Source organism: Prionailurus viverrinus, chromosome C2, assembly GCF_022837055.1.
Source record: "Prionailurus viverrinus isolate Anna chromosome C2, UM_Priviv_1.0, whole genome shotgun sequence".
In the NCBI taxonomy this organism is placed as follows: Eukaryota; Metazoa; Chordata; class Mammalia; order Carnivora; family Felidae; genus Prionailurus; species Prionailurus viverrinus.
The window spans coordinates 141,315,754-141,329,963 of NC_062569.1; the positions used below are offsets into that span (position 1 = coordinate 141,315,754).

Consider the following 14,210-nt stretch of genomic DNA (forward strand, 5'->3'; position numbering starts at 1 on the left):
CCTTGAGTAATGGTAATGATGTGCTTAATTCCGCCTGAGATCATGATTAAAATGTTCATATGAGGGGGGCCTGGGTGGCCCAGTTGGTTAAGCATCCGACTTCAGCTCAGGTCATGATCTCATGGTTTGTGAGTTTGAGCCCCACTTTGGGCTCTGTGCTGAGAGCTCAGAGCCTGGAGCCTGCTTCAGATTCTGTGCCTCCCTTTCGCTCTGCCCCTCCCCCGTTCACACACACACTCTCTCTCTCTCTAAAATAAATATTGACAGAAAGTTCAATAAAAATGTTCATATGATTAAGAGCGATCTTACATTCTGATTCTAGAAACACAATCAAAAGCAAAGGGTAAGATGAGAAAGCCAGCTCACCCTCAAGGGACATCACCCACTCGCTCCAAGGAAGGAAAGTGTCAACCACAACCTAATATACTCTCTCCAACTAGACAAAGAGTGCAAGAGAGTGCCGAGCAAGTACGCCCAAGACAAATACAGGATTTGAGGAAAAAAACCCCAGTATGACGTCGATCCTGCATCAGATAGAAGGGTCAGGAAGGGTGCATGCTAGATGTAACTGGCATTTCTCTCTCAAGCTTTGTTTTGGGTTTCAATATGCTTAATGTTTGAGCCCGTTGTACTTTGTTTTCTAGGTAGCGCCTTTCTGAGAATTACCTTCAGTAAAATCATTTCTTGTCTAAAGGATGTTTGCATATAGCCATAGGGTTTGCAGAGTACTTATATTAATGCTAAACACTAATTACTTGTTCAAGCAGCAAGTAATTTACAACAATGTTGCCTATTCCTACCACAAAGTGGAAAACGTTATCAAGGAAAGATTTACTCTGTACCAGAGTCAGGATCGTTTCTTTTATGAACACAACGTGTGTTGTGACTTTAAAAAAAAGTTATTTATTGCCTGCAATTCACAACTTTTCCTCAATGATCTGATTTTGTAAATCAGGTGGTTATTAGCTCCAGCACAATTTTCTGTTAATACTGTAAGGAACACTGGAGTGTGAACTGAAAGGTCGTGGGCTTTGGTCCTAATTCTGCCACAAACACCTGTGTGAGGTACAGCAAGACATCCCCCCCTCGTGACTCTCAATATTTGTGCCTGAGAAGTGAGACCACTTAGGATGAGCCTTCCTACATGGGGTATAACATGTTTTCTCACAATAAAAACATCCTGACAGTTCATCACAGCATTATCATAAAATCTTTTGACTTCACATTTAGATCTGAAGACATTTCATACATTGTTCCTTCCTTTTGACAGTATTTTGTTCCCTTGGGAGTTTCAATTCCCTCTTGCCAAGGGGAGGGGCACAGAGTGGGGGTAAGGAGAGGGAAGACAATCAGTTTGGGGCCACAGGAAGTTTGGGGTCAAAGGAAATTTGCCACAGCTAAGCGGCACCATGGTGGCGAACTATAATCTTACGGTCAATTCCACCGTTTAGTCAATTCTCACACTTCTGAATAGTTAAGAAGTGGGGAGATCGCAAGCAAAATGATACATGTTCGCTTTGGAAACAGGTGCAGTTGCAAGTGACCTAGCAGGTGTCATCAGCAATGATGCTCATCCAAAGACCTGAGACCTGGTTCCTGGTGAGCTTATATTCTCATCGAAATATATCTGAAACATTTCACAGAATGGGTGAGAACCAAAAGAAAACAAATCATTAACAAGATCTGGCCCCCCTAAGTAACTGGTTCATGATCTACTTCTTAACTTACACTGAATTAAACGGTCTCTTGACATAATAACTAAATTGGTTTGAAATACACAGTTCCCGGAGACAGCTGACCTCTATATTTAAACATTACTTATTTTCATCTTATTAAATTTTCAGTTCTTAACCAGTCAGACAGAAAAGGGTTAGAGCCCTTGTGAAGTATTTAAGAATAAGGAATAAGGAGGAACAGGGTAAGTCTTGAATCACCAAATGTTTAAGAATCTGGTTCTCCACGCTCTGTCCATCAATTCTACCGTGAGCAGTAAATCCACCAAATGAAAACTTCATTCCAATGGCCAGTGTTTTCTATGAATGTCTCAAATTATGCACAAGCATGAACAGTAATCTGCACGTATGCTCTCATGACATTCATGTTTGATGAAGTATTAAACAGATCTCCAGAATCTTCGGCACTTATCCTAAGTTTGCTGTTGGGACTTTGTGAAAAAAAGAGTCCTTTTAGTCTTTACAAGAAGTCGCTAGAATGTATATCAGTATTTGTCCAAGGTCTCCCTGTATAGACCTCTATGTCCTTGTTTATAACCATGCATAAACCACCATGTTAACCACCAGACCAAAGACTGCGGATTTCCACATTGCCTGGTTATACAAAAATATCAACTAGGAAGAGACTAATAACCAAGTCAGATTAAACATGGAGCGTGACAGTGTTTCCAGAGGAAAAAAGTCAGACATCACATTAAACAGCTCAGTTTTTCAAATAGAAGGGGGAAGTAAAATTTGAGGTTTGTGCGAGACGCACCCAGTTAAACCTTAGTGATCTCACTGGGTCCTCCAGTTTGATAGAAGAGTTCCCAACTCTACTGTCCCAACTACAGCCAGGAGGAATAATCAAGTTGTCTCAGGAAAAGAGGTTTTTAAGAAATGAGCAGAATGGAGGAGCTTCGCGTATCATTTTCTCTTCTATGGAGTCAGGAGACAAAACACACACGGCCCCAGTTCTCCAAGTCTAGACAGTTAGCGTGCATGAGAATCACCTATGGGATTTGGTAAAATGAAAATTCCTGGGCCTCACCCCCAGGTCTTTTCATTCAGCAGTTATGGAATCGGTCCAAGAATCTGTCATTTGAATAAACATATTAGGTAAATTCATTCTGAGGCAGGGAGTTCGGAAATATTGCTCCTGTGTTGACACCTTAATAGTCTAAAATACAGTCCAATATAGAGTGGCAGAAAGAAACTGCGTATTAGATTTAATTAAAACATCCTTCTTGGGCGCCTGGGTGGCTCAGTTGGTTAAGTGTCCGGCTTCGGCTCAGGTCATGATCTCCTGGTTTGTGGGTTCGAGACCCACATTGAGCTCTGTGCTGACAGCTGAGAACCCAGAGCCCGCTTTGGAGTCTATGCCTCCCTCTCTGTCCCTGCCCCTCCCCAAATTGAGCGCGTGCGCGCGTATGCACTCTCTCTCTCTCTCTAAAATAGACATTAAACAAACAAACAACATCCTTCTTTCTCACCCCCAAAGTCCAAAACAATCCGCCTCAGTTACGCGGCTGGCCAGCTCACCTAAGCAGCGGTAGGGAATCACAATGCGGGCGTGGGTCTTGCATTGCTTGTGGCCCCTCTTGCACCAGTTCTGGATGGTCACTGGTTGGTTGGCTTCCACCACGTTGGTGATCTGCAGTTCAGGGTAGACCTGGGGGAGCACACAAGAAGGGCAAACTGTGAAGCAGACAAACCGTGAAACTGTGTGCACACACCCGATCCATGGTTGCTGTTCGAAGGCACCGCGATCTCCCGGCGTTCGCGCAAGCCTTGAACATTCAGGGTAGAGAAAAAGATGTAAGTGACAAGAACCTAATCGTTCCATTCAAAATATCAAATGAGGTGACTTTTATAAAATCTTCCTGCACCCATTCGGGCTTAAGATACTTTTTTTTTCCCCCCAGGGGAGATAAAACAGAAACAGAAGGGGACCCTCTAATAAGTACAGGGTTATTTTAATGCAAAATACACTAGTATGAGAATGATATTCTGTAATGCCCTAAATAAATGTTACAGTACAGGGGCGCCTGGGTGGCTCAGTCTGTTGAGCGGCCGACTTCGGCTCAGGTCATGACCTCACAGTTCTGGAGTTCAAGTCCCACATTGGGCTCTCTGCTATCAGTGCACAGCCCGCTTCAAATCCTCTGTCCCCTTCTCTCTCTGCTCCTCCTCTGGGCTTGCTCACTCTCTCTCAAAAATAAACATTAAAAAAAAAAAGTTACAGTAGATACCTCTGGGAATATTACCATTACTTAAATTCAACCCACCCCTATTTTGTTAATTAAGCAAACATTTTACATACAGGATTTGACACATAGCAAGCTTTCCATATAAAAACGCTTCTCTTTATTCAATGTAATTTTATATAAAAATAATTTATCAAACAGTTATCATGGGTGTCATTTAGATAAAGAATCGCATTCAGGAATCTCTTCCCTTGAGAACTAACTACAGCCCTTCGGTTTGATCATTGATCTCTGTAATCACGGTGTTTCCTGAGCACTTGGAATAAAATGTGAAAACTTGGTCAACTGTATGTGTGAAATACCAGATCACTTCTATTAATAATAGAGTAGAGATTTGAAAAGACTAGAATAGACTAGAATAGAGACTTGAAAAGCAGAGACTTGAAAGAAAAAAAACCCCATAAAAATGTATTTCCCAAATAGGCTTTCCCTTGCATGAATCTTGCACTTCTCCAGGGTTGCTAATGTCCTAAAGACAATAAAGAGAGAAAAGCCTAAGACAACTGAGGTGATCAGCAAACGAATGGTTATAATGATGGGCCGTGAAATCCAAACTGGGAATATGAAGGTGGGATACTGTGGTAGGATTCCTTCCCTAAGGAAAGAAAAAAAGAAAAAAAAAAAAAAAGAAAAAAAGGAAAAACAACAACCTCAAGGCAACCTGGCTATAGGCTTAGTGACAACATCCCTCATGACCTTGTAACGCGTAACCACTTAATCAGACCACATGTTTGTGTGTTACCATATATGGGAGACGAAGAAGTAGAAAAATATAGAAGAAACTACACCACGTGGTGTTTGGGGGGCTCCGTTCTTTGGGTACAACCCCAACTAAACCATGCCGATAGGAATAAAGTTGCTTCCTGGAAAGACAAGCCTCCGGGTCACGACTCTCTGTGCGAGAATTCTGCTACGATATCTGCTCCAAAGGCTGTAGTATCAGTGAGTCCTGGTGCGGGCTACAGAATTTTGGCGTAAAGGTACCAAAGCAAGTGCGGTGGTTGGAACTGGTACTTGCAGCATCAGAGCGTTGAAATTACGACTTTGGAGGAGTGACGTTATGAGTAATTTCAAAGAGTACAATCCGGCCATGGGAGGGAATGGCTGACGGCAAGATCACTGGCGGAATGAAAGATCAAGGAACTGGGGACACTGGAAGCGCGGAAGGGCCGTCGAGGTTGACGTGGTTTGGGTGACAGAAAGCCAACAACTACACCCTTCGAAGATTGGGGGGAGAATGCCACTGAGGCATCCAGAGGACTCCAACAGACAGAACAGAAAGGTAATCTAGGTCGCACGCATGCGCCTTATGTGTGGGGCAGGGGGGCGTTCACGGGGAAGAGGGGAAACATGGTTCAGAAGTGAAAACGAGGAGGAAGGAGAGGAAGGAGGCCATCCCCCCCGTAGGCACAGCGCTAGGAGGGCTGTGGGGGAAGAACTTCTACCAGGGGGAGCAGTGCTTGTGGGGGAGAACCAGGTTTCCAAGCAAGAAGATAACACCCGCAGCGTGGGCTATGGGTATGGGGAATTTCGCTTTTGATTGCCAGTGACGTTCAGAAAGAACCTGCCACGATCCTACCTTCGTTTGAACTTGTTATTTTGTTCACGGTGGGCTTTTGGGATTAATTTTGATTTTTAAGATACTGCGTTAAAATATTATCTGGTTCCTGAGTGCCTCACTCACCGCACTCTAGTCCCAGCCCCGAGATAAATCAGTCAAAAAATAAATAAGTGAAGGAACAAGAACAGATTAAAAAAACCATGGTACATCCAGACAATGCGTTATCCAGCGTCAAAGAGAAACAAACTACCAAGCCACGAAAAGACCTGGAGGAGCCTTAGTGCATATTACGAAGGGAAAGAAGTCAATCTGAAAATGCTCCATACTGTAGGATCCCAACTATAGACGTTCTGGAAAAGGCAAAGCCATTTCAGTAAAAAAGATTAGTGGTAACCAGGAGTCAGGGAAAGGGAAGGCTGAAGAGGAGAAACACAGAGATTTTTAGGGCTGTGAAATTATTCTATATGATACTGTAATAGTGAGTATGTGTCATAATACATTTGTCCAAACCTATAGAATGTACAAGACCAAGAGCTAACCCTAACGTGAACCCTGGGCTCTGGGTGATTACGATGTCAGGGTAACTTCATCAACTGGAAGAAATGTACCACTGGGGGGGGGGGGGTGTGTGTGGATGATGGGATGATGAAGAGGGGGGACAGGGGACACATAAGAAATCCCTGGGCCACCTTCTCAATTTTGCCGTGAACCTGCAACTACTCTAAAATATAAAGTGTATTTTTTAAACAATTAAAAAGGGGTGCCTGGGTGGCTCCGTCGGTTAAGCGTCCGACTTCAGCTCAGGTCATGATCTCACAGTTCGTGGGTTCAAGCCCCAGGTCGGGCTCTGCTCTGACAGCTCGGAGCCTGGAGCCTGCTTCGGATTGTCTCCCTCTCTCTCTGCCCCTCTCCCACTCACACTCATGTTTCTCTCTCAAAAATAAATAAACATTAAAAAAAAAATAAAACCCAATAAGGCACTGATCTGTGTAGTGTGGGGCACACTGATAGAGGTATGTGCTATGAGAACACGCACAAAAAAGGGGATCTAAATCAGAATCCTGGGGTGGGTACCGAGGAAGTTACTTTTCAAAAACACTGCCAGTAATTCAGCTCCAAATGGAAACAGCCACCTTCCCTGTATTTTATTTTGTTCTTAAGTACCTTAACACCTCGATGCATGCATTTCAGTCAGAGATAATGCTCAACCTGAAAATGCCACTAAAAATTTAATATCCCCATGGCTTTCTTCCATACAATGAACGGTAAAGTGGCTCTTTGTACAGGAATGTAATTCTCCCACCACTCTTCCTTGTTTATTAGGTCACAAAAGTACAGCACTCATGAGTCATAAACTCTATGACACTAGAGAGTTTGCCCTGAGGGACATGATTTTATGCGCCTTAACGTGTGAGTTACTACATTTTTCTTAAGGGCTTCTGGCCACTTCACAGAAATACTACCCTGCTGAGAATTTTCTCCCGAGCTTTCTGTCTGTGGCAGGCACAGATAAGTCACATTGTTTTCTTTTTAATTCCAAACCACCACCACCACCACCACCACCACCACCACCACCAACGACAAAACATTTGCAGGGTGCAAATTAATAAGGAGGAAAGGAAGACTCTCTCATCATGCTGCACACCATCTTCAGTTTACAATAGTAATCTCTGGGCAACAGAGCAGTAACTTACTCAGTTGGTAATTGTCCAGCAGACAGAGTTGCATACTGACAAAATAAAATCAGCGAAGACAAGGCTTCTCCCCAAGATCACTACTAGAGCTTCAGAAAGTGATAAACACAGAATTTACTTCCAGTTCCGACCATGCAACATAGGACATATGTGTTACTTCCTGTGCTTCAACTTCTCTCTCCAGGATGCCGACAATGAACGTGTTAATAAGCAAGTGGATGACGAGATGAGAAACCTTGAACTGCATGAATTCCACACACAGTCTGCAGAAGTAAGTTCAACCTGAATCACCTATTTTTCAGAGACAAGGAGTTACGAATTTGGATCTGCCAGATAATAAAAATTTGCTGTTCTGAAATCAAGGTTTTTATTTTATTTTGTTTTATCTTATTTTATTTTGTTTTATTTTACTTTTTTATTTATTTGTTATTGTTTTGTTTGTAAATGTTTGTTTATTCATTTTGAGAGAGAGAGGCAGCACGATTGACAGAGGGGTAGAGACAGAGAGAGAGGGACAGAGAGACAGAGACAGAGACAGAGAGAGAGAGAGAGAGAGAGAGAATCCCAAGCAGGCTCCATGCTCATTGCAGAGCCCAATGCAGGGCTTGAACTCACAAACCACAAGATCACAACCTGAGCCGATATCAAGAGTCAGAGCCACCCCCCCCCCACACCCCAAAATCAGGAGGTTTATTTTAAAAGAGGGAGAAACATCAACAAGACAGGTAACAAAATTTCTTTGGAAGCACACAGAAAGCCCCAGGAAGTCCAAGCAATTACCACATGCCACACAAGCCCCCATTCAGAAAACAAAAAACAATACAATGAAAAAAAAAAAAAACCAGTTTCTGACCAAAAATTCAAGTACTAGACACCTAGTTTTTTATTAAGCAGCTCCAGCAGGTGCCCAGAGATAACCATTTTATACTGAAAAAAAAAAAACCAGCATAGCTCACAGGGTTAGGCAAGAATAAAAATTAAAGTAATTAGACACACAAATGTATTTGTGGCTAGTTAAGTCCCTGACTTTTCACCATAATTAATTATAAGCATCGGTTCAATGTTCTATATTTTCTTTGTGGCATCTCAAACCTTAACATAAAAGAAAGGTATCTGAGTTCCTCTGCAAGTTTCCAACACATGCAATGCATGTGCTAACACAACAAGCATTACTAATGTGCTTCTGCAGGATTAGCAAATGAACTTTTTATGTAGCTCCCTTCATTTCTTTAAAAAAAATTTTTTTTCTTATTTTAAAGAGTGTGTGCGTGTGTGTGAGCGAGGGAGTGGGGAGAGAGAGACAGAGAGGGAGAGAGAGGGAGAGAGAATCTTAAGCAGGCTCCCTGGTCAGTGTGGAGCTCGATGACCCATGACCTGGGTATCATGAGCTGAACCGAAATCAAGAGTCGGACGCTCAATCGACTAAGCAGGTGCCCTGGCCCCCTTCTTTTCTAAAATGCTTCCTGTTGCTCCCAAATAGGAGCAACAATTTTCTTGATTAATAAAAACATTTAGGTGACCAGAGCTACATTAATCAATTTTTAAAGCAGAAGCAAATCTAGACCTGTGTCAGTTACTGGTGAAGGAAACTGTCCTCCGTGCCTCCAAATCTTCCTAAATGACAGCTGCCCAGAACAATCGCTGTACAAATACGCACAGTATGCTCTAAACACACTCCTACATAAGACCCTTTCAACATACTGCAGATGCCCAAGTCTGTTAGGGTTCCCCCACATCATCGACAAACTTCCCCCACTCGCAGTGTAATGCAATGTTAATCCCTCTCTCCCACTTCAGGAATGCTTTATGGTATTTATCACAGTGTGCCTCTCCTTTGTGTTAAATACATATGTATACCGCATTCCCAGGGCAAAAGCACTTTCCTGAAGGGCAGGAAACACAATATGGTGCCCCGTAGCCTCCCTCCGGTTCTCCATGTTCATTACCTTTGGTTTAAGGCTCTGGGGAGGCTGCCCACCCCCTCCCGCTCTCTGTGGTGCTCCAGCCCGCAGCCTGCTGAAGGAGTCCTCATTAGTGGCCGTGTTGTAACTCTGTGGCTCTGTCCCTGTAGCTAATGAGAATCCCAGGAAGGCAAACTAAATCGTATTCTCTTCCTCCAGAGCTCTGAATGAACAGCTATGAGGTCTGGCTACATAGGGGACCACCCCTGGCTGGCAGGCAGGTCAGATGAATCATCCTCAGAGATGGCGCACATCTCAAGACCTGCGAGTGAAGGAGAATAAGGCATCTGGAAGCAGCAGCGGGCTGGGGGATGAAGCAGGAAGATGTGCGCGCAGGGAGAGAGCTGAGCGAGGCAGGCACACGAGGCGGAGACAGACGGACAAGACAGAGGGGCAGACAGGGGCTGCCAGTTACCCACAACTCCAAGAACACACGGCATACCTCTAACTCCAGGGGCCCCTCCTACAAGCCCCCATTTTTATTTTTATTTATTTATTTTTTTAATTTTTTTTTCAACGTTTATTTATTTTTGGGACAGAGAGAGACAGAGCATGAACGGGGGAGGGGCAGAGAGAAAGGGAGACACAGAATCGGAAACAGGCTCCAGGCTCCGAGCCATCAGCCCAGAGCCTGATGCGGGGCTCGAACTCACGGACCGCGAGATCGTGACCTGGCTGAAGTCGGACGCTTAACCGACTGCGCCACCCAGGCGCCCCCAAGCCCCCATTTTTAAACATAAGCTCCTCTGCTGGCTTTATTTTCCTTCCAATTGAACACACCCAAGGAAAAGGCCCAGCTCAAATGCTCAGTTCACCAAAAACAGAAAACAAGAAACAAAGAAACAAAAACCCCACAAAACCCTCCCTGATCCCTTCAATCTCTGAATCCAGAGCATTTTATCTGACCATTTTCATCCGATCGCTTACCACTTTCTACCTTCTGTGACACTTATGGGTCTTTCTGCCCTATGAGAATACACATTCCTCGAAGGCAGGGACAACAGGATTCATCTTTGTGTTCCCTTCACTGTGGCCAACACTGGGACAGCACAGAAAGTGCCTGACAGGTACTTAATGGATATTTACTTATACCTATTATATATAATTAACCCTGCTTAAGTTCAAAATCCATGAATTGTAGGGAAATTCAGGATGTTTTAAACTCCCATCAGGTATTAGCAATGTGTCTCTTAAAATAATCTCAACAGTATACTATTACAGTTGGACAATGAGCATTTGAGAAAAATAAGCATCTCAGTGCCCTCCAATATTGTTCTGCCACGTGTGATGTGACAACTTATATAAAGAATAGCCTCAGATAAGAGGCAGTATGTGGGGCGCCTGGGTGGCTCAGTCGGTTAAGCGTCCGACTTCAGCCCAGGTCCTGATCTCACAGTTCCTGAGTTCCAGCCCTGTGTCGGGCTCTGTGCTGACAGCTTGGAGCCTGGAGCCTATTTCAGATTCTGTGTCTCCCTCTCTCTCTGCCCCTCTCCAGCTCATGCTTGCACTCTGTTTCTATCAAAAATAAATAAACTTGGGGCGCCTGGGTGGCTCAGTCGGTTAAGCGTCCGACTTCGGCTCGGGTCACGATCTCGCGGTCCGTGAGTTTGAGCCCCGTGTCGGGCTCTGTGCTGACAGCTCAGAGCCTGGAGCCTGTTTCAGATTCTGTGTCTCCCTCTCTCTCTGACCCTCCCGCGTTCATGCTCTGTCTCTCTCTGTCTCAAAAATAAATAAACAAAAAAAAAATATTATTAAAAAAAATAAATAAACTTAAAAAAAAAGAGGCAGTACATTAATGTTAATAAATACAAAGTGAGAGAGAAGATGCACAGCAAGAATTAGAAGTCAGGCTCTTACTTAGACACTTTGGTTCCAGGAACCTGAAAAGCGGCCTACTCTCCAGGCCATAGAAATAGGTTTTATCTTTGAAAGCATATGTTATCAGTACATAAATTATTATTATTACTTTTTTAAAGAGACTTGAGGGGGCACCTGCGTGGCTCAGTTGGTTAAGCGTCTGACTTCGGCTCAGGTCATGATCTTGCGGTTTGAGGGTTCCAGCTCCACATCGGGTTCTGTGCTGACAGCTCAGAGCCTGGAACCTGCTTCAGATTCTGTGTCTCCCTCTCTCTCTGCCCCTCCCCCACTCGTGCTGTCTCTCTCAAAAATAAATAAACGTTAAAAAAAATTTAATAAAAAAATAAAAAAAAGAGTTGAAGCAATTCAAAAAATCAACAGCCAGAAGAGAAGAGTAGAAACAATCTTAGATCCACGTTAGAACGTGATATGGTAGCCTAAGTGTTTTTCCTCATTATCGAAAAATACCTTAAGACCTGGTCACCATCAGAACATTCTCATTCTACATTTTAAAAAACCTAAAGTCTCTCTTTCTCTATCAAAACTGGAAACATATTAATAATATTAATATTTATATGATTAATATATTAATCCAAAGATAAGTTAAAGAAATTTTTTTAATGTTTATTTATTTTTGACAGAGAGAGAGAGAGAGAGAGAGAGATAGAGAGAATGAGCGGGGGAGGGGCAGAGAGAGAGGGAGACACAGAATCTGAAACAGGCTCCAGGCTCTTAGCTGTCTGCACAGAGGCCAACGCGGAACTCGAACTCTCGGACAACAAGATCACGACCTGAGCTGAAGTCAGATGCTCAACCGACTGAGCCACCCAGGCGCCCCTAAAGATAACTTTTCAGTTGTCAAGTACATAAAGCTAGAAAAGACACTGGTAATATATATTTTTTTCAACGTTTATTTATTTTTGGGACAGAGAGAGACAGAGCATGAACGGGGGAGGGGCAGAGAGAGAGGGAGACACAGAATCGGAAACAGGCTCCAGGCTCTGAGCCATCAGCCCAGAGCCTGACGCGGGGCTCGAACTCACGGACCGCGAGATCGTGACCTGGCTGAAGTTGGACGCTTAACCGACTGCGCCACCCAGGCGCCCCTAAAGTTTATTAAAGTATAAGATTAGAAAGTAAGAATAGAGGAAAGCTCTCTTTATAGAGAGGGGACATTGGAAAGTGAATGCCCCGACATTGATGGTATTTAAGAAGGCCAAGAACATGCTGTTACATATACAATATATAAAAACACTTCATGTATCTTTATATTATTTATTATAATATGTAATATAAATTATTATATATCATTTACATATATATCTTATGTATATATTTTATATTTATATATCTGACATATGTTACCAGAGCCCTGCAGAACTTTCTTCTATTTCCAACATTTAAAGCAAAGAGGGGAACTCTCCAAGTCCCTTCTGCAAACAGACCCCCAGGACAAATGATTAATGCCAAAAGTCCTGTTGACAAGACAGCTAAATTCCAAGTGATCAAGGATATTCAAGACCACAAAATCAAATGCAGCTAGGGAAAAGCTGAAAACAGAATTAACGGTCATAATAAAAAGAACTGCTACAAATTCTGAACATAAATGGCCTACTGTTCTTCTAGCCTATTAAATTTGGACATAAATTTATAACCAAATTCCCAAAGATATTTCTTTTTGGAAAAAAAAATGCTAGAAAGTATGTAACATTACTTAATAAAATTATGTTTTAAATATATTAAGTATGAAGTCAACAAATAACAGGATGCTTCGGTTTGTCTTAAATCGATTTACAGCTCTGCCGAGGGGACAAGCCACATATCTGCACGAGGGGCTGGCCAAACATAATGCAGACCTTGAAGGCGGCAAGATACAGCACATGCATTCCAGACTCCCCCAGAAACCAGAGTGACTAGATTCTATCATTACTGCAGTTGAGTGACAGGTACCTGGGGCATCCAGTATACCATTCTTTCTGCTTTTATATGCACTTGAAATTTTGAATTAAAGGTAAAACAACAACAACAACAACAAAACTAGTCCAGTGGAAACAGAGTCCAATTTCTAAATCTACAAGTGAAAACACAAAGATCCAAACGGCATATGCACGAATGCAGTGGGCATGTATACCCATGAAACAAAGACTTGGAGACAGTCTCTCAGGACTGCTGATGCATACGGGCACATGCACCCCAATGTTTGTAGCAGCACTTTCAACAGTAGCCAAGTTATGGAAAGAGCCTAAATGTCCATCAACTGACAAATGGATAAAGAAGATGTGGTTTATATGTACAATGGAATACTACTTGGCAATGAGAAAGATTGAAATCTGGCCATTTGCAGCAACGTGGATGGAACTGGAGGGTATTATGCTAAGTGAAATAAGTCAGGCAGAGAAAGACAGATACCCTATGTTTTCACTCACATGTGGATCTTGAGAAACTTAACAGGAGACCATGGGGGAGGGAGGGGGAAAAAAGTTACAGAGAGGGAGGCACACCATAAGAGACTCTTAAGGACTGGGAACAAACTGAGGGTTGAGGGGGGGTGGGGGGGTGATGGAGGAAAGTGGGTGATGGGCATGGAGGAGGGCGTTTGTTGGGGTGAACGCTGAGTGTTGTATGGAAACCAGTTTGACAATAAACTCTATTAAAAAAAAAAAGAAACAAAGAATCGGAAACTCCATGGCAAAGTGGTAGGGAGGTAAATGGGAGACACTTTCATGTGAAAGCTTTTGCACACCAAGTTCCTTTTCAAAGAACATATCCAAGAGGAGACTAAGAAAAACACAGTAATGATTTCCGATGTGCCAGAGTCATTGCAAAGGTTTTACGTGCAGCCGAGAGCCTGCCGTCCTCAGCAACTGCTCCGTTTCACAGATCAAACCGATGGAGCCAGTCATCCACTACTGAAGTCAGTGCCATTTCTGAGCACTCAGAGTGCATTAATTCTAAGTTTAAAATAAGTTTTACGCTTCAGTATGTAAGCCAAAACAAAGTATGTCCCAGACAATACATTTCTGTCTCTGGATTAAATGTACTGATTTCTCCTTTTAAAGTCTTCCGAAATACAAAGAAAAAGCCTATAAAACTGCTCTCCACTCTAATTCTTTTAATAATGCTAGGGATATTGGGAACACAAGATCTAATTTAATTGA

General features: G+C 43.0%; 1 protein-coding gene across 6 annotated transcripts in view; it reads right to left on the reverse strand.

Moving 5' to 3' along the window:
• The window catches only part of APP (amyloid beta precursor protein), a 276,131-nt gene that overhangs the window by 186,582 nt on the left and 75,339 nt on the right, over positions 1-14,210 (reverse strand). For all 6 annotated transcript variants that reach the window (XM_047876433.1, XM_047876432.1, XM_047876431.1 and 3 more), the window contains exon 3: positions 3,255-3,384. In XM_047876433.1, coding sequence (XP_047732389.1) covers positions 3,255-3,384 — 130 coding nt within the window. The remainder of the gene's footprint in view (positions 1-3,254; positions 3,385-14,210) is intronic.